Source organism: Mirounga leonina, unplaced genomic scaffold (genome assembly GCF_011800145.1).
Source record: "Mirounga leonina isolate KUSES-001 unplaced genomic scaffold, KU_Mleo_1.0 Mir_91, whole genome shotgun sequence".
In the NCBI taxonomy this organism is placed as follows: Eukaryota; Metazoa; Chordata; class Mammalia; order Carnivora; family Phocidae; genus Mirounga; species Mirounga leonina.
Window position 1 is genome coordinate 42,667,381 of NW_023270839.1, and position 22,382 is coordinate 42,689,762.

At 51.8% G+C, this 22,382-nt stretch overlaps 1 protein-coding gene across 2 annotated transcripts in view; it reads left to right on the forward strand.

The window, feature by feature from the left end:
• Window positions 1-22,382, forward strand: part of CORO2B (coronin 2B) — a 125,152-nt gene that overhangs the window by 50,511 nt on the left and 52,259 nt on the right. For both annotated transcript variants that reach the window (XM_034994772.1, XM_034994771.1), the window contains exon 2: window positions 14,189-14,389. In XM_034994772.1, the coding sequence (XP_034850663.1) occupies window positions 14,189-14,389 (201 nt within the window). The remainder of the gene's footprint in view (window positions 1-14,188; window positions 14,390-22,382) is intronic.

The following is a 22,382-nucleotide window of genomic DNA, read 5'->3' on the forward strand; positions in this document are numbered from 1 at the left end:
GCTCAGTCGTTAAGTGTCTGCCTTCAGCTCAGGGCATGATCCCAAGATCCTGGGATCGAGCCCCGCATTGGGCTCCCTGCTCTGCGGGGAGCCTGCTTCTCCCTCTGCCTCTGCCTCTGCCTCTCTCTCGGTCTCTCATGAATAAATAAATATATAAAATCTTTATGCTTCTCCATATCCTCTTCTCCATCCCACTTCTCTGGGCTTGTGGCTCCTTCCTCTGCCACCAACTGCTGGCTCCCCGTAGCTCACATGTAAACCCTCCAAGGAAGGAGCTGAGTGGTTGAACTAATCACCACTGAGTGTGGGTCTCCCCTACTGTGCAGAGCTCTGGAGCTAGGCTAGAGGCCCCTGTGGGACACAATGAGGCCGTGTCCCTCGAGAGTTTGGGCAGCAGTGCCTATTATAGGGGAATCATTGGCCAAAGATCCAAGAAGATTCCCCTGTCTTTGCCAGGTCTTAAATTAATTAGTAGGTTCTTTTTATAAGGCCATGAGTGAGTGAAAGGTAGAGAACATCATGAGAGAGTCGTCAGTCAGATGGTTTTTTAAACAAAACCCTTTTTATTTTCTCAGTGACATTAAGTTTCATCAAAAAGTTTCCACTCTAGTTTCTAGACCTCCAGCTGATGAAGTTTTTCCAGTGTCTTGGAGGAAATGGCGACTCCTACCACACACACACACACACACACATCCCTAGGGGGGATAGTGGGGGGGGAGCAACAGAAAGAGTTTCTCTCTCACTCAGGGAGGGTGAGTCCCTGTGGCCTGGTGTCTGCTTCTCTGTGGGCAAGCTGATGGCCCACCTCGTCTGTGCCCAAGATGATTACCAGTAACATGAAGGTCTTCAGCTTTCAGGGTGCCTGAGTGGCTCCCTTGGTTAAGCATCAGACTTCAGCTCAGGTCAGGATCTCAGCGATCTTGGGATCGAGCCCCACGTCAGGCTCTGTGCTCAGCGGGGAGTCTGCTTCTCCCTCTCCCTCTGCCCCATTCCCTGCTCGTGCTCGTGCAAGCATGCTCTCTCTCTCTCCCCCAAATGAATTAAATCTTCAAAAAAATAAAAAGGTCTTCAGCTTTCCCGTTCTCACTTGGGACACTGAGAGATGGGTCGGCCTCCTCTGTTCTCTAACGGACTCTACTATGTAGCATGCAGACCGTCCTGCTTGTCCGTGGCCGCCCCGATTGCAATCTAGGTAGATTATCTCTCGGGAAGGAGGAGGCCCAGGCCCAGTGACCACATTACTCCCCCCTCCCTCGCCAACCTGCAACAGTTTATCAGCCTGTCTTTGCACTGCCAGGTGACAGGGAGCCAGGGTCTTGTTCTGTGAGGTAGGTGGTCCTAGGACCCCTGGCCACAGGGACCAACATGTGGAAGGGCTCCTCGGCAGGCCCCGAGGAAAGCTCGTGGGACTCTGCCCCACAAGTGCCTCTGAATGCCCCCTTCCTGGCAAGCACACCTGACACATTGTTTCAGGAGTTTTCCGTGACAGGAGCAGCATCGGCCATGCGAGGTCTGACCACACATGTCTGAGCCCTGAAGTGCGCTGGCTTGGGGACGCCTGGACGGCAGATCCCGCCACGGGGAAGGAGCCCTGCGATGAGGGCCTGGACCAGGCGCCCTGCACGTGGGATCCCCAATCATCCTAAGCATCAGGCAGAGCATTTTACAGGTGAAGAGCCTGGAGGGTCTCCCCAGCCCAGCCTTTAGCCTCAACTTCCAAACAACCTTTAAAAAAAAAAAAAGTTGCTCAGCCTTACCTAGCAAGAGACCAGAGGGCCATGGAGGAGGAGGATGTGAGAAGTCAAGATTGTGGGGAAAAGAGAATCAGGCTGAGAACCAGAAGTCTTGGGTGGAATGCCACCAGCCCTTACTGAGCACTTACTGCATGCCCGGCCTTGCAGCTCCGCAGTCTAGGAATGCAGAGTAAAGCCCTGGAGGAACAGTTAGGCCAGCCCTTTGATTGACTCGCCCTACGGCAGGATAGCTGTCAAGGGCAAATGAGATCACCTCAAGTACTTTTTAAGGAACAAATGGATTTATATAATAACTTTCGTATAGTAGTTCACACAACGCTCCCCACATGTCACTATTTCACGGGGACCTCACAACTATCCTAGGGAGAAGGTATGAATTCTATCCATTTCACAGATGCAGAAACTGAGACTCAGCAAAGCAAAGGGATTTATGAAAGGTCACAGAACTAGGGCTTCAAAGGGCACAGTGCTTTCTGCATCACAGCTCAAGGACTTATGTCCCCCCAGATCACCTGACAGCTTGTTAGAAATGCAGAGTCTCGCCCCCACCCCCCACCCTGGCCTTCTTGAATCAGACACTCTGGAGGTGGGGCCCAGTGGTCTGTGCTTTAGCAAGCCCTCACCCAAGTTTGGGAAGCGCTGTTTCTCAACTTTTACATCTCTGCAGATCACCTGGGATCTTGCAAAACTGGATTCTGCTTCAGCCCTGAGTGGGGCCTGGGATTGCGCATTTCTGATCAGCCCCCAGAGAATGCCAGTGCTCTTGGCCCACAGATAGTACACTGAAGAGCAGGAATCACCTGGGGAGCTCGGTTCAAATGCAGATTCCCTGGTCCACTCCCAGAGAGCGTGATCCTACAAGCCGGAAGTGGGGCCCAACCACGTGAATTTCCAGATACCTCCGGTGACTCTGAGACAGGTGGCCTGGGGCTCACCTTCTGAGGATCCCTTCTCTGGAGTTCAGGCTCGCAGACATCCACCCCAGCCTCATTTTCAAAGGTTTGCCTCCTCCACGCCCCATCTCCACTGGCCTTGAACCACCCATCTGGTCCCCTGCCAAACTGTGGGTTAAGGGGTGTGAGTGGGAGGCCATCCGTGAGCCAGTGGGGCCCTCAGTTCCTCAAAATAGGTCAGAAGTCTGGCACAGACGAGGCTCAGTGGCTGCAAATAGAAACCATCTGTTGGGCCCCTGCTCTCCTCCCTCACTGGGCAGAGGAATATAGAACTCAGAACCCCAGTGGTGGGTGGGCGCTTCTCTGAGCGGGGCCTGCCCACCCCAGACCCTGCCACCGGGCCTGCCTGTTGAGGAAATGAGCAACCCCGTGTTGCACACAACCCTATCCTCTCACCCCGCCTCACCCCCCACCAACAGGAGTCTTGCAGATGTGCATCACCTAACCTTGCTGTGTGACCTTGGACAAATCACTTTCCTTTTCTGGGCCTTCGTCTATAAAATGAGAGGCTGGATTTTCATGGACCCAAGGGTGCTTTTCTGCTCTGACAGGCTATGGAAAAAGCCTTTCAACGTCAGCACCCACATGTAGGAGAAGTCGGGCCCCTAGAGAAGCAGACATTTCCTTCTCTTGGCTTTCTGCCCAGGTCGGATCTTACAAGTTGGCTGTTGATCCTGCAGATTTCCAGGAGGGGGTGGGCAAGGTTTGTGATCTGGGAGTGCCAAGGGGGCTTTTGGAGGCTTTGAGGGGAAGTGATGTGGGCCCTCTTCCTTATCCCTGTCCTCATCCCTTCACTCGTTCGTGCATTTACTAACCATGTAGCAATACTGTATTCAGCCTAATGGTAAGCCCTGGACAAATGAGGGAGAATGAGACCTAGTCCCTGCCCTCCATCCCATCCAGCGTGATTGGGGAGCAAAGATGTAATGTAGAGCCCAGGTGTCAGACGTGAGTTCAGACCCAGCGCCTCCATTTATGTGGCCTTAGAAGCCCAGGTGCATCTGTCCTTGGGAATTATTATTGTATCTTTTCCTAGGGTTATTATCAGGATTACAGGATGTAATGAACATAAAATACTTGGCTCACAGCGAGCACTTAAACATTGGCTATTGTTATGGTGTGCTGAGCCAGGAAAAGGAGAGCACAGGACAGAGCCTGGGGTCTTCGGGAAAGACTTCCCCACTCGGCAGCCATCTTGAGGGAGGTGGGAAACTCTCCTGAAAAGCTCGGAGCAGTGCAGGCCGGCAGCCTTCTCCTCACGTGTCCAGTCCTGCTCAGCAAAACAGGAAAGACTGCAGGGATTCAGGGCAGAAGCCTGCTCCAGGAATAGACTTCATGTCTGGCTGGACTTGCATTGGGTGATGGGCAGTGGGCAGCATCCTTGGGAGCTGGAGCTGGATCCTCCCATCTGCAGGCTGTTGAGAAGGTGCCATCCCAACCACGTTCGTTCCCACTTTGATCTGCTCTGAGAGCATAAGGGAGACAGGACAGAGCTGGGAGGGATCCCTTTTCATGGCGGAGAAAGGCTTGCACGAGAAGCTCTGGGAATCCATGGGGGCGCTGGCCTGGAACCCAGGCATTCCACGTTTGCTGGGGGTGGAGAAAAAGTCATTGGGGTGACTCCGGATCATGGCCTTCCTTAATCCCCCTGCATCCTGGCTGGGAACTACTGGGTATGGAGGTTCAGTTTGATTAGTCTCTGCTAGGATGTGACTTTGCGGGGCTAATCGATGTTCTACCAGTGCTGTCCAGTAGAATTTTTTGCAGGGATGAAAATACTCTGTAATCTATACTGTTCAATATGGTACCCCTAACCACATATGGCTAGTGAGCACTCAAAATGTGGTTAGTCTAACTAAGGAACTGAATTTTTAATTGAATTTTATTTTAATTAATCAGTCACATGTAGCTAGTAGCTACCACATGGGACAGTGTCGCTTGGCCTACTCCTAGGTACAGGGGCTAGAGCAGATATCCTCAAAAGCTGCCGTCCATGGATCCGCGCCTTCGTAACACGCCCCTCAGATGATTCCCGTGTGCAGTCAGGGTAGGGAAGCACAGGACCAGGGATCTGAGAGACACTGTACCAAGGGAAGTGGTTAACATCCCACAGCGTATGGAGTCTCACACCATCTATCCATTGGTCTGTCTGCCTTGCGGCCTCTACCTCTTTTTCCGTCATCTGATTTCCACTGCTGTTTAATCCCGGACCAGCTACACATCCAGTGATGCCACAGTCATGGTGAGAGCATTTACACCACGGAAACTGGTAAATACTACCAACCAGGGCGCCCCCTCCCTCAGCGAGCTGGCTGGTAACCATTTACCAGCACACCCCTGCCCTAGACCCACTGGCAGGTACATTCTTTAAGTCTTTGCCATGTACCAAGCACAGTTTTAGGCATTGCTCATGCCGCAGTGAGCAGGGGAGACAGAAATGCCTGCCCTCCTGGAGCTGACATCCTAGCGGAGAAGGGCACAACCAGATGTGTCAGATGCGTCGTGTGGTTGATAATGACACGTGCCTGGGGAGGGTCTCACTGAGAGATCGCCTTTGAGAAAAGACCTGCAGGAAGTGAGCAAAGCATTGCAAGGAGGGGGAGCAGCATCCTCCTGAGCAGGTCACATCACAGACAAAAGGAACAGGGTCTCAGACGGGTTCGGGGCCTCATGCCAGGTTGGTGTGGAGCCAGAGTACGAACGTGGGTCACCTGACCACGGCCGTGCTGTGGAGCTGTGAGCTCTGGCCTAACAGTGGAGCAGGGTCAGTGAGCCAGCCTCCTGTCTCCTGGGTCCCTGCTGACACTGGGTGTGCCGTGGGGAGCAGAGGATTCAGGGGCAGGCCCTACGGAACTCTCTGGAGGCCCAAACCAAGCGAATCCAGCAGTCAGAGTGCGGGTCAGAGAGAACACAAGCGGTCCAGCGTCTCTGTGCTGGTAGTTGCTCAAATGGCCACAGCATCTTCTCGGGAGTCCTGAAAGCCAGTGAGAACTTGGTGTCCTGGGCTAGACCACAAAATGACGGAGCTGTGTGGTGAGCCATTTGGCCCAAACACCTCCTGTGGCAAAAGGAGGGATTGGTAGAAGGCCCCCAGCAAGTGAGGGGTTGCGCCAGCTGGAATGCAGGTTTCTGGCATTTTCCTCATACCAGAGGTTCTCAAATTGGGCTCCACAGGGGCCCAGGGTTCCACAGTGTGGTCGCAGACCACTGCATGAAGGTGCTCCCAGCTTCCTTCTCCAGTTGAACACAAACATCTCCACCTTCGCCTGTGTGCACTTTGGAGGTCTGAGTAATGCTCTGTTGAGAGAAAGGGTACCCCCGCTGAAAGGAAAGACCATAGCCCTCAATCTCACAGAGAAGGAAACGGTCAGTACGACCGCCCGGCCTGTGCACTTCGCAGGACCCCGAGCAACAGTCACTTCTGCTCCCTCCAGTCTGGGAACATGCGCTGGGTCCCTCCCGTGTGTCCAGCCCTGGGCTCAGAGACGGAGGAGGGCCGGTGAGCAGCTGTCACTCAGGGACCCCGATCCTTGACCTGCCCCTTGTTATAGTCGCATGCTATTTGCAAAGCACGACCCCCTGTGCTCTCCTGTCCCATCCTCACAGAGATTCGGGACAGGGGTGCGGTTGATGCCCACATTGCACCGAGGAGGACTCTGAGCCAGGGGAAGGAGGGTGGCTTGACCCACGTCATGCAGCTAGTGATCCCCACAACATGGAAGAGGTCAGCCTTCCTCTGGCAGCTCGTGGACAGAAAGTGGCTCTCCCACAGATCCCGATGGGCTGCCACAGGGCTCCTGGGCTCCCTGGCTGACAGCCCTCCCCCAGGGATGTAGCCACGAGCTTCCCCCCTCACCTGAGTAAGAGACAAGGGAAAAAAAAACCCTGCCCTGGTACATTTTTGTGTTCCAGTTAAAGGACTGAATTTTAGTCATCATCATCTAGAAAATGCACCCGCTGGCCACAATATATCATTTTTAGGATCGGAGGACAGGATACAATTTGCTTCCACGTGGAGTGTACATAGTGATTATCTCAAAGGAGAAAAAAGACAGTCTCCATTTCTTAAGAGGCTATAAGGGCCATTCAGCTGCGAAATGAATGCTTTTTCCTTCCGGGCCCTCCCCCCTCAGAGGGAGACCAGCATGGCGCTGGGCCCAGGGAAGGGCCGCCAGGGAGCTGGCCCAGCAGCTGCGCACATCTGGAAGCCAGAGCCTCTCCCTCCCTCCTCCTGACCCTCAGCCCAGCCCAGCCCCCTCCTGCTCCTGGCAGATCCTGGCCTCGCCAAGTAAACACTTAACTGAGGTCAGAGCCTCTCCCAGCAGGCCAAGGGGAGAGGTTGGAACTAGTGTTTGGCACGTGCCCAGCCTGTGCCTGAGACCTTGCGGGGTACTTTGGATTTGGTCACTTCCCTGCATCCGGTGAGCCGGGTGACATTATTTGCGTTTTATGGGTAGATAAACTAATGCCCAGAGAGGTTGAGTAACTAGTCTAAAGTCACACAGCTAACAAATTACAAGAGAGTGACCTCTGGATTCTTTCTGACTCCCAAACGCTGCCTACTCGATGGTTTCTTGACACTTCGGTAGTGTGCCCTGTGTTATATGGAGCCGGCGTGAAGGGATAGAAGTTGAGGGAGAGGCCAAAGGAAGAGAAGATGTGTATCATCTTGGAAAGAACTGTAGACTAAGAGTCAAAAGGTCTTGGCTGGTCTTGGCTCTGGCACGTTCATAGCTTGGGACTTCGGGCTAGTCTCGTAACACCTCTGAGCCTCGAAGTCATCACATCTGCACTATATTTGCGGTGAGGTTATAGTACCCGCCCAGCTCTGCGCATTGGTTAGCTGGGTGGAGGGAGGTGAACGAGGTGGTGTCTAGACTGGGTCATGGCTATGACATGGGTGGGCTTCTTGGGGCCGTTCTGCAGGCACTGGTCCCCTTGCAGATACTGTGCCGTCCGCAGCAAGGAGAGCTGTACTGCATTCAGGGGCCTTGGCCTCCCGGCGACAAGGGGCCCAGGGAACATGCGGGCTGCATGACTGCTAGGACAAACACTGTAAGGAAGGGCATGGACCCAGAAGCTCTAGTGGGGGAGAGTAAGGACCAGACCCTCATCCTATGGGCAGGAGTGGGACATCAGCTTGAGAAGGCAGCTCGAAACTTCAGGAAGCTGAAGTCACAGCCCTGGGGTGAGGTTCCTGAGGGAGACGCCAGCCTGTCCCATCCGGGGAGCTGGGCAGCTGCGCCTGACCTCGGCTTGCGCCCTGCCACCATACTGAGAGTTTATTCAACCGGCGTCACTGTGAGGGTCCTGCTAGACAGGAGTCCAGGACCAGGCCTGGGGTGGGGTGCACAGCAGGGGTTGGATGATCAGGTAACCCCTAAGCTAGTAACAGGAGAGCGAAAACACACACCTAAAGCTTAGAATAAGTAGCACTAATCAGCCCTTGGGACACCCTAGGGGGAGATGGCAGTTGCCATGAGAGTGGTTGTCATTCAGGGTCACCACTGCCCAGCTGCCATGGCATCAGGCTCCCTGCCCTGGCCAGGGTGACAGAACTAGGACCCTCGCTGGGCACTCTGGCCCCCACGCCCCTTTCTATGACAACACAATGCCTTTCATAGAGGAGCTCTGTGATCTCATCTTGGGGCCAGAAGATGGGCTGGTCCCATCCATTATTCCACGCCACCCTGATCAGAGGTCATCCACCAGAATCTCGAACCCCTCCAGGGATGGGAAGCTCATTACCTCTCAAGGCAGCTTCCTTTACCACCTCAAGCAGCAGTAACCATTAAGAAAGTCCTCCCTTGTAGGGAGCTAAATGCATCTCAGTCTGTGCTGATTGTTCCTGAAAGGTTCAGAGAGAGAGAGAGAGAATGTGTCCCGCCCTCACTAGAATTAGCTGGGACAACCCACCAGGATCGAGGCTGTGCTTGGGGGCACGGGGTAAAAGGCAAAGGGCCAGGTTCTAGGTCATCTCTTGGCTGCCACACTGACTTCGCTTTGAGGTCTGGGCATCTGCTGCATCCCGGCCTCGGCATGGCCTCCTCCTCTGGCAGAGGGCGGAGTGCTTTCTGTTCCCTGCCCCCACACACAGCCAGCTGATCTCAGAGTGAAGTCAGCCCCTTGGGAACTGCGGGTGGAAAGGTCAGCCCTCTGGGCCTGCAGTCGCCCTGCTTGGGTCCACAGTGCGTGTCGGTGCCTGATCCGGCCTCCCAGGCCTTCCAGCCTTCTGTCCACCGCCCTCCAGACCCTCAGTGCACCCAGCCCATCCCTCCCTGCCACCAGTCGGACCAGGTGCATGTGACTCGTTCTCTCTGCCTTCTCCTCTCCATCCTCGCCCCCACCAAAGCCGAGCGATGAATAACAGGGTCCTCTTTCACTTGAATCGAATAAAAAGCTTTACACCTGACTCCTGAAGTTTACAGGGAATACGGGAATGACTTTGAAGGTGTCACAAAGCAACATGAGACAGGTCGCTGGGACGTTTTATTACACAGCTGACTTGGTGTCTTCAAAAAGTCAATACCACAAAAAAGTAAAAAAGAAAGAAAACAACAACAACAACAAAAAACCAAAAAAAGGTGATGGGAATGCTCTAGATTGAAAGGAGGCAAAAGAGAGATCACCACCAAATGAAACCCATGGGACTAACCCGTGGCTCCCCGTCCTGGTTGTTCACGATATGGAATAGCTGTAAAAGGCATTTTGGAGCATTTGTGTATGGATTGGGTCTTCGATGGGATTGAGGAATTGTTAATTTTCTTAGACGTGATAATAGTAATGTAGGAAATTGTCCTCCTTTGTAGGAAATGCATGCAGGTGTAATAGGAGACAAGAGTCATGTGTGCAACCTCCTTTCAAATGATTCCACAGAAGAAAAGAGACAGACATGCACATGTGCGCGCGTGCGCTGAAACATGCGGAGAGAGAAAGAAACGTGGCAAAATGTTAATGACCGTTAACCTAGGTGCTGGGTGGTTATTTTACCATTCCCCCAACTATTTTTATGTATTCAAATCTTTCATAATAAAAGGTTTGAGAAAACCTGATCTGGGCTGCAGAGTCAGAAAGACCAGGTTCAAGTCGCCCCTGTGCTCGCTAACTATCTGAAGTTGGGCTGGGTGTTTCCCACCCTGTACAAGGACAGCCGGAGCTCCCCCACGGGGATTGTGTGCAGCCCTGTGCTCTCTGGGTGCCTGGTACAGGCGGACGGCCCCCACCCCCATGAAGCCCACCCTGATCCCCCTCTTCCCTGACCTCCCATCCCCATAGCACTTCTGTTCCGCAGTCTGTTTGCCACCAAGCGACTGTCCGACCACCACGAACATGTCAGGTAGGGGCTTTATCTTCTCCGTATTTGAAAGCAGGATATGTGCCCATGCTCTCCTGGGCCCCCTCAATGGCCTGGGCCCACAGGAACAGCGGTGGCATCGTGAATGGGACTTGCACCTACGTTATCTCATTTTGATTCCTCAAACAACCACATAAAATCAGAAATTATGGATCTCATTTTAGAAATGGAGCACCTGATGCTCAGAGAGGCAAAGCGTCTTTTCCAAGGTTAGCAGGAGTCCGGGTGGGGAGTGGAAACCCAGGGTCCAGCACTCTGCCGTGCACTTGCTGTGGGCCCGTGCGGGGTGGGGCTGCAGGCCCAGTGATGAGGACCACGATCGGCAAGGCCCTTCCGAAGGCCCAGCTAAGAGATCCAGCCCCAGCCGACCCACCAGTGGGAAGACACCAGCAGCGAGGTTGCTGAGAACAAAGCCCTTGGAAAAATTCTCCTCCTAGGAAGCGGGCTGGCATCGTCGAGGGCCTGCTGGGGCCCAAGCTCAGGATGCAGGCTCACTGGAAGAACAGGCCTGCTGAGTGCAGGCCCCACGCCCCAGGGTTGGGCTCAGGCCCCCAGGATGCTGGGCTGTGAGGGGCACCAATGGGTTATGTTCAAGGAGAATACAGGTGCGCCTACTAGGAGCCTTGACCACAAATGCTTCTTTGTGTACATACGCTCTGGGAAATGGGGCAGTGGGGAGATGGGGTGAGGGGAAGAAAGGGCAAAGAGGGGGGACAATGCAGGAAGGATGGGGGGAGAGAGTAGGGAAAGAGTGGAGGAGAGATGGAGGAGGAAGAGGTGAAGTCAGATGGGAAGATTGATCCAGGTATATATCCAGCACCAGTGGGCTCCACCCAGGGAAACATGGGTGTTGTAGGGAGGGTTCCGGAGAGCCTGTCAGGTCAGCTGGTCTCAATGTTACTGGAGCTCTGGAACTAGGCATTTCTCTGGAGGCCCGTGTGGATCCCCCCACCCATGGCAGACCCAGGCTAGAAGCCCTGAGGACCTGGGTGCAGGCCCCACCCCTGAACCTGCAGGCCTCTGGGGGATTCAGAATAAGCAGGGAGTAGAGGTTGGGGGGCTGCACAAAGCCCAGCCCTTCCTCTTCTGCCCCATATTCCGCTCTGTTAAGTGAGCATCCAGAGGGGTGCCAGGCCGTGCTATGCATGTCACGGCATCTTGGCATTGACTCCTCCACACTCTTGGAGGTAGTGGGGATTATTAGCCTCCTTTATGTAAGAGCAGATGGAGGTAGCTCACAGAGGTTAAGTGGTTTGCCCAAGTCACACAGCTAGGCAGCAGCAAGGATGGCCCTGCATCTGCAGCCCATGGCTCCCAGTCTGGTTCTTGTTACCCTTCCCCTCACAGCACCCATGAGACCCTACAGTGAAGCCTGCACTGGGGAGGAGTGTAGTGCTGGGCCATTATCGACAGGCCTGGCTCAGCCCATCCCAGGTGCCAGGCCAGGGGCTGTGCTTGCAGTGGAAAGAGAAACTGTTGTCCGGCTCACCAGATGTGGGCTAGGAAGTGGCTCCCCGAGCCTTGTGTGCTGGGGGAGGCTGAACCACACCAGCTGTCTCCCCCTGGGTGGGGGGGCTCCCTTTGGAGAGGGGCTGGACCTGTCAGGGGCTGGGTGCCCAGCAGGTCTCCCCATGGCATCTGGGGCTCATGTGGGCTGCTCAGGAAGAGCAGAGACCAGTCTGCAGTCCAGCTCAGAGGCCCTGGGGTCACCACCTGCCGTCATGGAGCTGAGACTATCTTCCCGGGAAGAGAGAGCCGGGAACACAGTGGAGACTAGTCCCTGAGGGAGAGGTGCTGGCTGTCCAGGGGCTCTGAGGAGTCTGGGGCTGTGGAGTCAAGCTGAGTTGGGCCCTCAAGGCTAAGGGTGGCTGGGCAGGGAAGAGGCGTAAAGGCTTTCTGGGCTGGGAATGCACCAACAAAGAATAGGAGGTAGAATTTCTCTTTCTTTCTCTTTCGTGGGAACTGTGGAATCTAGAATGTTCTACCTGGAAGGAACAGAGCAATTCCTAGCACTCCCACATCAGATTGAATTTTTGCCAGGTCTATGCTCTATTTTTCATACTGTATTTTTTGTATTTGATTCATTATTTTTTAATTTAGCCTTATTAGCAGTAATATCTATGAAGTCATGGATTTGGCATGCAAGTTTTATTATTTCTAATGCAAATTAAAATAAACACCTAACTACTAAAATTAAACACTTCATCTCTGTACCGTGTAAGGGGATCGCGAGTGAGCATGTGGGACCCCACCCTGAGCATCGCTGATGTAATCCTGATGCGGAGTTGATGCCCTGAATGTGCAAGGGGCTTGCGTGAGGTCATGCAGTCAGCAGTGCTGACCAGGCTCCCGTCCATGTCCAGCAGGACTTTGTCCTGAATAGTCCTGGTAGACCTGGGCAGGGACCAGAGCAGGCAGATTGGAGTGGGTGGCGGTGTGGGCCGAGGTGGGGAGGGAGGGAGGAGTGGTGAGCAGGGAAAGCAGGGAGAAGTCCCCTGGCAGGGTGCACAGTGACCCTGGGCAGTGGAGAAGGTGGGGGTGGGGGACCCCCGGGGGGCTGGTGGGAAGAGGATTTGTCTGCAGGTGAGAAATCCCTCCCCGCCACTCCGAGAACCTCCTTATTGGATCTGAACTCCTTCGTTCAATGAAGAGAACTTTGCGGCTGGGCTTCTGGCTTTATTTAAATCAAATGCAAAGTTTTGTTTTCAGATTCTCAGAGTTGGTGTCTTGATTCCGTAGTGGTGCTTCCTTTTGTTTTTCCTTCCCGTGGAAATTTCCTGTAGGGAAATCACCCTTGCCTCGTTCTGTCCCGAGATGCGGTAGGAGACAACAGGAGAGTTGGCAGGAAGGGGAAGGCATTGGTCATGGCAAAGTTGGGCCAGCAGCGTATTCGTTTACAAAGTGCTGTTGAGCTCTAGCTGTATGCTAGGCCCTGGCTGGGTACTGGCGGGTGGCCTGTCACACTTGGAGACACGTCTACCAGGACAACACCTACTCGGGTTCTGTCTGTGAAGGTGACCATTTGTAGGGCTTCCCTTTAGGAGGCGCCATCCTGTAGCAAAGCTGGACTCCATCGTGGACTGCCCACTCGGTCCTCCAGTCCCCCTTGTGCACATCTCTGTTCTCGGCTGCATGGCATGGAACACGCATGCAGTAGGGGCCAACTGGTTGCTTGGTTGGAACCTGTGTTATCTATGGCGGGTAGAGAGGGGGTTGGGCTCTCAAACTTCAATGCACTTCTGTTTCACTGGGCATTTCCTGCAGGTGGGAGAAAAGCAGAATTAAAATGTTAATTTCTGGCCCCATCCCCCAAATATTGGGTTCAGTAGATCTGGACCAGGACCCAGGGATCAGCATTTCTCACAAACAACATGCAAGGCTCAGATGATTTTGACACAGGTGATCCTTAGACCACACACTGAGAAACCTTGCTCCAAAGGGTATTCTGACACAGGAAAGAGTCTCAGATTTCCAGTCAGGAGACCTGTGTTCAGGGCTCTACTTATGAGCTGTGTGGCCTTGGACAAGTGACTTAACCTCTCTGTGCCTGATGATGATGATGATGATGATGATGATGATGATGATATATAGGACTAAGAGATTTCTGAGGGTGCATTTGTGGATTAGAAGCTCTAGAGAGAATCAGAGGAGTGATGATAATGGATGGTTGTTTGTGTCTGCACAGAAAGGGGGACATCCCCCCCGTCCTCACCAACAGCAGTGTTCTTTGTCTTCGTGGCCTCCCAGCCTCCTCTGTCTGTACCTCCCATACTGAACTGAGCACAGTCTTTGATATGCAGGAGGCTTCCCATACGTGTTGTTGGGGGGGTGGTCTGCTCTGTCACATGCCATGTCCCTAGCAAGTGAAAGGACCTTCCATGTTTTCTGGAAGTGCGATGGGAGTGGGCACCAAAGGCAGGAGATGTATGAGTTCTGTCCCGAGATGCGGTAGGAGACAACAGGAGAGTTGTCTGTCCTGTCCCCTAGCACAGGGCCGGGCCCACAGAGGGCCTGGCATTCTTGGAGGCTTCCTCCCCTCTCTCCACTTCCTTCCCCGCCAGTGCCCAGCCCAGGCCCTTCCGGAAGCAGTGACCTGCCTGACCCTTGTCTCTCCTGGTCCCTCACAGATGTCCTGGCGTCCACAGTACCGTAGCTCCAAGTTCCGGAACGTCTACGGGAAGGTGGCCAACCGGGAGCACTGCTTCGATGGTATCCCCATCACGAAAAATGTGCACGATAACCACTTCTGTGCTGTCAACGCCCGCTTCCTGGCCATTGTCACCGAGAGCGCGGGAGGTGGCTCCTTCCTGGTCATCCCCCTGGAGCAGGTAGGACCCGCACCTCCCTAGCCCTGGCAGCCGTCCAGAGCAGGGAGAAGCCTTCCTTGGTCACTGTTGGGATTGTAGCCTCCGTTCTCTCTGTGCCCCCCCCCACCCTTTTACTGTCTCATCATGTGTCTGGTGGCCGTGCCCTCCCCAGTGTTTTCCTGAGATTCTCCAGAACAAGCGCAGGCCAGGATCCAGCAGACCTGAGATCTGTTCCCAAAACTTCCCCAAAGATTGCAGTTGGACAAGTCACTTCCCTTCGGATACATGGGGCTCCCATTAACACTCGGGATTGGAACATCTGATCTCCAGGTGATCTCCAAGACCGGGTCCCCCTCCGCAATTCTGTGTCCTGGGTTGTCCTTTTTGGTGCGGAGCTGGAAGGGATGAAGACCCAGCCATAGGCACACGGGGCATCTGCAGAAATTACACACTCATTAAAAAAACATAGCGAGTGCCCCACTGAGAGGCTGGAAATAATTTACCTTCCCTCTCATCCCCACTTCCTAGCTAAAGGTTTTCCCCCTTCTGTGGCTGCCTTTGTGAATATAGCAAATTAAATCTGCAAAGCCTAGATCATGAAATTTTGAAGCTCTGCATTCAGGCAGAGTCCCTGGAGGCCCGTGGGAGGTCACGCGCCTCAGGGAAAGTGCTCGCTGTCAGTCTCGCTTGTTTATGGCTGAGCTCTCCCTTCCCGGCCTGACTCATCTCCACTCCCACCCTCCGCCAAACCGCTCAGGGGAGGAGGAGGTACATGCGGAAGGAAGCCTTAGTTCTCGAAATCTACCGTCAGCTGGTGGTGGAGGATGGATTTTTCCAGTCTCTCCTATCCACAGTGGGAGAACACAGATTTGAGAAAGCCTTCCCACCAAAGGGGGCACAGCCGCAGTGACACCAAGAGGTCTGAGGACAGAGCCCGATGGACAGAGAGGTCTGAGGAGCCATGGCCTTGGGTGGCAGGAGGTCTGGGTCCTAGTTGGCTCTGCCACTTGCCAGCCATCTGATCTTAGGCATGTCACTTACCCTCTCTGCACCTTATCTTCGTGTAATAGTAAAACGAGGATGCTGAATCCTCCGTCTGCATGCGTGATGTTGGCATGGAGTGGGATGGTAGACATGGAAGCTCCTCGTGAACCACATAGCATGTTAAAGATGTTTGGGTATTTTCCTGGGAAAATCTATTAGCTCTGCTCATGGCCTTGGCCTATAAATGCCCACAGCAGCTCTAACACATTCGGAAGGATTCTGAAATGTAGCTTGTCTCCCCTCTCAAACCAGATGGGCTCAGATACCTATCTACCTTGGGGACCAGCTAAGCTCCAGCCACAGCAGGTCCCCAGCCACGTGTGGGTTGGTCCATACAGGGGCTCAAGTCCATTGCTGGCACCCTGTGATACTCCACTGTGTGACTTACAAAGGTCAATAGCCAGGACCTCACGCTGTAACAACGATTAATTCCAGATGTGTTAAAGGTCTAAACTTTAAAAGAAAAGAGAAAGAAGAAAAAAGGAGAGAAGAAAAGAAAAAGAAAAGCTACAAGTATATTATAGGAAAAGAGTATTTTTTAAATCATGCAATGAGGAAAGGCTTTCTAAACAAGACAAGAATCCCAGGACCATAAAGGAAATGATTAATAGATTAGAACAAATTTTTTAAAAAAGGTAAAATTTCTATACTACAGTAAGACATATAAGGAAACTTAAAAGCAAACCCCGTAACTGATACAGACAAAAAGATCCATGTCCAAAATAGATAAGCGTTCCAGAAAAACCAATAAGCAAAAGAACCCTGTAAAACAACAACAACAACAAAAAAAAAAACAGGCAAAGGCTATGAATAAGCAGTTCACAAAAGATGAAAATAAGTCTTTTAACCTACTAAAATAGGAAAAGATTTAAAAGAGTATCTTTGGTATCACTGAATGTGTGAGAGAGCAGGTGCCCAAATACATTCTTGGTGTATTTGGTGTATTTACATCAAATTTACAGGTAACCTGGCACTAGCTATTAACATGTGAATGCGCATGTCCCCTGGCTTAGCAATTCCACTTCTAGAAATCTATCCAACAGAAATATTCTCAAGTATACCCAAAATGTTTGTAACATTTTTTAGTACTTCATTTTTTTTTTTACAATTTATTTTCTACAGAGATAAAGTTTCTCTCTCAAATTGCTTAAAAGTTTTGAAACTCTTCTTCTCAGTTTCTGTAATGGTATCAAAGAGTTTTATATTATCAGTGACACTAGTCTAGAATATGATCAGATTTTGTAAACATTTCAGGGACCGCAGGGAAAAAGGTACTCTACAGAGTGTGAGACTCTGCATAGAGATAAACAGTGTATTTGAACACATGCATATATGGCCAATGCATATGGAGCTTTTCAACTTTATTTGTTCACATTTTGTGATACATTGTGTTTAATTTGAGTGCTAGGGACCGGGGGTGATAGCTCACTCTAGCAGTTGGTTTCTGTTGTTTTCTCTGAATCCAATAGATTTTCACTTTACATAAGTGCATGATGGTTCGCGCAGCACTTTTATAATAATGCAAATTGGAAGCAACCTGCAGGTCTATCAATAAGGAAATGTGTGAAAGAATTAGGGGACGTCCACATAAAGGGATACTAAGCAGTCATCAAAATTGATGATGTAGAACAGTTGTTCCCAAGTGCTCAGCTCAGAATCATTTTACACTTTTTAAAAGTATTGAGGATGCCAAAGAGCTTTTACTTAGATGGGTTCTATATCAATATTTGGCATAATCAAAATTTAAAAAAAGGATTTTAAAAAATATCTATTTGTTAATTCATTTGAAATAACATCAGGGGCGCCTGGGTGGCTCAGTCGGTTGAGCATCCCACTCCTGACTTTGGCTCCGGTCATGATCTTGGGGTTGTGGGATCTGGCCCCACTTTGGGCTCCGCACTTAGCACCGAGCCTGCTTGAGATTCTCTCCCTCTCCCCGTGCCCCTCCCACCTCACACATGTGTGCAAGCGCTCTCTCTGTCTCTCTCAAATAAATAAATAAATAAATAAATAAATAAATAAATAAAATCTTTAAAAAAAATAACTTTAACGAACCCATTTCATGTTCTCCCAAAAAACATTTTTATGAAAAATAACTATTTTCCAAAACACAAAAAATTAATGAGAAGAAAGGCATTGTTTTACCCTTTTGTAAATCTCTTTAAGTTAGTCTGGCTTAATAGAAGATTTGCATGTTATATATGTATATATAAGAAGACTTGCGTGTTTACTTTTGCATTCAGCCTTTTTTAATACCATGCACGCAGCCTCTGGAAACTCCACTGTACGCTCCTAAGAGAATGGCAGTGAAAAGGCAAATAACGTCCTAGTATTATTAGGAATATTGTTTCAACCCAACAGAATCCCTGAAAGTCTTGGGAACCCCCAGGGACCCCAAACACACTTTGAGAACCACTGATGCAGGGGAATATTTCATGAGAGAAAATTTTATGACATACTGTTAAGGTAAAAAGGTAAAATATAATAAAATATAATTAATCCCATTAGAAAATTTCTATGTGGGGCACCTGGGTGGCTCAGTCGGTTAAGTGTCAGACTCTTGGTTTCAGCTCAGGTCATGAGCTCGGAGTCATGAGGTCGAGCCCTGTGTTGGGCTCCATGCTCAGCTGGGAGTCCGCCTAAGATTCTTTTCCTCTTCCCCTCCCCTGCTCGCATGTGCTCTCTCTCCCCCGGCCCCTGTCAAATAAATAAATAAATCTTTTAAAAAGAAAAAAAAGAAAATTTCTATCTATCGTCCAGAAAAGACTGGGCGAACATACACCTAAGGATAATAATGGTTATTTCCAAGTATTGGGATCATGAAGTTTCTTTCATTTTCTTCTTTTTCCATAGCTATAGCTTCTTAATTTTTTTAGGTGAACACTTAATGTTTTGTATTTCAGAAAAAAAACAATAAAAGCAATTTGTTGACGTAAAGAGGGAACCGCTGAGGTTTGAGAGGCTATAGAGAGGAGCTCAGGTCAGCCCTCCATTATGTTTGTTGCAAATGTTTTCTCCCAGAGTTACACACGCTTAAGAGCTTGCTGGTGAAAAGGCTAACGAGACAGTGAGCGCAAGGGGTGGCAGTGGGGTGGGTGGGTGAGGCAACTCTTTGATCCGGGGGATTCACTTAGTTTGGGTGTCTGAGACCATGTGGAGCAAGGTTCCACACCCAAAGAGTGGCTCCTTAGGAATCAGGGCAGAGGCCTGCCATGTCCTGCCCACGGTGGCCACGTTGAGCCAACAGGCATAGCCCAGCTGGTCTGGGGACAGGGCTTACCAACCATAAAAGTAATGCCAAATTCAGAACCCGCTTATTATCGGTCAGCAGTAGAGATGAGCTGTTCCACGTTGGCCAGTTTTATAGGAAGAAGGTTCTATTATTTTAGCGCCAGGTTCTTTTCCCTCAGTTTGATAGAAATCTCTCTACAAACAGCTTCCTGTGTTTTTCAGTACAAACACCGAAAAGATTTTGGCCCTTTCTTAGCGCATCCTAATCATTGCTTTGAGTGTTCATTATGAGCTGTGGACTCCTGGGGATGCACTTTTGTCCCTACACCAAATGACTCCAGGCGATTTTCCCCGAGCCAACGGAAGCCACAGAACATTGTCTGCTGTTGTTGTTCTTTTCTGAATTTTTCCGTCTGCTATCAGGTGTCCTTCCCATTTCCCTTCTTGCTTCTCTGAGAGGTTCGGGCCAAATGAGAATAGCACTACCCGGGATCCCCAGATCCCTGCCCTGAGACTGAGCCTTCGGAGGGAGGCTCCAGCTGTCCCTTTGTGCAGGTTCCCTCGAAGTCGGCTTTGCCTAAGATGCCAACATTTGTGATGGAAAAGTTTTCCCCGGGCTGGGAGGCACGTCCACAGAGACTCCAAACGACAGCCGTGCGGATGTTTTGCCTTTGCACAGTGCTCAAATCCAACAAAATCTGACACTCGGTCCTCCTGGGTGGTGGGTTGAGCCATCCGCATTTCACAGTTGGGGAAACCAAGGCTGGGGAGACGGGCCTCCCGTGGGTCAGCGCGGGAGCCGGACCTGAGGCCAGCTTCCTGCTTTCCGAAGGCGCGGCTCTTTGCAGAGCCCCTGACGCTGGTGAACAGAAACGCTCCGGCTGGCTGGCTGGTCTTGAAGAAGGGCACTTGTCTTCCCCAGGGCTCTCGTTCGGGCTGCTCTTGGGAAGGCCGGGGCCTGTTGTTTCCCTAGTTAACATTCAGCCGCTAGCTCTCTCCTCTCTGGAGTGGAATGTTAAGCTGCAGATGGGGGAGCAATCAGCACCCTGATTGCCTGGCACAGCTGGAGGGGCCTTATGAATATTCCAGAGACCAGGCACTGTGCCCAGCGGCCTGATTAACCACTTGGGCCTCCCCAGGTGCACCGCCCCTTTCCTGCCGCACTCCACCCGGGCTGCCTGCCGCCTCCAGATCCGGGCCGCGGGAAGGCCAGAGCTGGGAGCAGAGCCTTGCCCGCCGAAGCTTTAGGCAGCTACCCGTAGCCCTACTGGCACCTGGTAGAAGAAGAATGAGACCTGGCCTGGACATCAGGAGTCGGGCTTGTCCCCGTGGCCCAGCGGTTCTCAGTCCCGGCTGTGCACTAGAATCAGCAGGACAGATTTTGAGAGTCTTAACGTCTTTGAGAGTCTTACTGCTTTTGAATCTCACCTCAAGTCCCAGGATGAAGATAGAGTTATTCTCCCCATTTTACAGATGAAGAAACAGAGGCTTGGAGAAGTCAGGTGACTCCTTCGAGATTGCACAGCCCACAAGTGGCAGAATTTAAACCCAGGGCTCTCCCAGCAACGGGCCTGTCCACCTTCCAGAGGATTAGGCAGAGGATGACTGGAGATGTGCCTTGTATCGTTACTGCTGTTGTTTGAAGGTCTCCAAGGACTTCCTTGGACATTAATTCAACCAGTACTTTATGAGCTCCTCTGATATGCCAACACCATTTGTCCATCCCTGCTGGAAGCCAGGAGAACGGGTATTTCCTAGACTCTGCGGGAAGCTTCTGCTCTGAAGGCCTGAAGCAACAATTTCAGTTGGCAGGAAGAGATGGAGAGAGGTGTCTTGGAGCAGAAGCCAGACAAGATGGCGTCCTTCCTTCAGTCAGCGGACTGAGTCATGGACTGAGCACCCAGCCCCGTACCGGGCACTGGGGATCCAAGTTACATCCGGCCTGGTCTCTGAGAGGCTCAGAGGACACCCATTGGTGGGCCAGGCAGGTGGGAGTTTCCTGAGAGGGTCCTGCCTACATATGTCTTGCTCACAGAACCAACCCCATGGTTGCATGCAGGAAGCTTTTGAACGTGCCCGTCTTAACGGCTCCCTGCCAGCCGTTCAAAATGATGGGGCATTATTACATTCTCCGGGAACGGGGACCCTGGTTAATTTATGGTCAGATTTAGCTGCCTATTGTGCAAAATAACCTGATTCTGGGATTGGGATGTTATGCTGAGTCTCCACTTCTAACCCTTGTGCAAGCTGAGTCTTAGTGACCTGGTGGCAGAACATTTCTCCCTTCGACTTGGGTCTGGGGTGCTGTATTCTTGTTCCCCCAACCCAGTCAGTGTGGCCTCTCTTGCTTTTTGTCCTGTCTTCGGTGCTCAAGGGTAGGAGGCCTAACCGGGGCTGGGCAGGTGTTCCCCATCACCCCAGCCCTGCAGGGGCGGATGGTACAGGCGAGCTTGAACAGGAATGGGAGCAAAACTCCACGAGGCATCTCAGCGAGGAGAGCAGAGCAGGCCACGGGGACAAGCCCGACTCCTGATGTCCTTCAGGCTCTAGAAGCCGACAGACCTCGCTTGAATCTCTGCCTTGCCACTTAGTTGCTGTGTGACCTCGGGTGAGTCACTTAACCTTCCTATGCCTTAGTCTTCCCTTCTGCAAAATGATAGGGTTGGGCCACACGCTCTCTCTGGTTCAGTTTAGCTCTGGTGGTCCCTTCCCCTCCCACGCCGTTTTGTTCAAACATGTCCTCACGAGTGTGCTGGTAGGCACTGCGCAGAATACAAGAATGGCTCCTTCTCCTCCCTCAAGGCCCAGCTCAAACGAGGCCAGCTCCATGAAGCTTTCGCCATCCCAATACCCGCCCAGAGACAGTCTGTGACTGCCGCTATTAGGCTACTTCCTAAATGCTTCATTATGTCCTAAGCTGTTGGTGTACCCATCCAACTACCCACCCACCCACCCAGCCATTCAACAGATGTTTATTGAGCACCTACTATACTTCAGTCCCAGTTCCAAGACCAGGGATACAGCAGTAAACTCGACCAAGTGCAAACAAGACCAAAACTTCAGGAGTTTGTGCTTCAGTGAGTTGCTTTGATTGGCCTGAGAGCCCTGAGGGTGGGGAACGTGTCTGACTTGTACAAGGCCTATACACAGTAGGTGCTCAGCAAGTCCTGTGCTCGGATCCGAGCTGACCTGAGGCTCCCATGCCCCATCTCTCTGCTTGTCCTGGGAGCCCCTCTCCTGCAGGCCCTAGGGACAGTGCGGTGCCCTGCGGGGGGCTTCCCAGCCTCAAGAGGGGGCTGCACCCGCCCCCCTAAAGCCCTTAGAACAGTATTGCCGGCCCAGCTGCTCTTACTCTGGAATCGACCCCAGAAGTTGGCAGACCCATTAGCTCCATGACTCACAGTATGTTTGATGGCCTGATCATAAAAGAAGGACCAGAAATGAGTGCCTAGCTCAGTGCTGAAGACTGTAGTAAAAATCAGACTTTCTGCTCCCCTGAAGCCTTTGCTTCCATTCCAGATTTCTGGAACACTCCCTCTCCCTATCACTGCCTGCCTCAGCACTGAGTTCCTCAATCCTGCTGGCTCCCATGGAAAAGCCCCAAATCTCCATCCCTGCTCCCCTCTGCAGACAGGTCTCCCCCTCTCTGGGGGGAATTCAAAGAGTCTTTTCCAAATCCATTTTTCAGATCTTTCCTCAATCGTTCTTTGTTCTTCAAGCTGCCTTCTTCCGCTTGGTG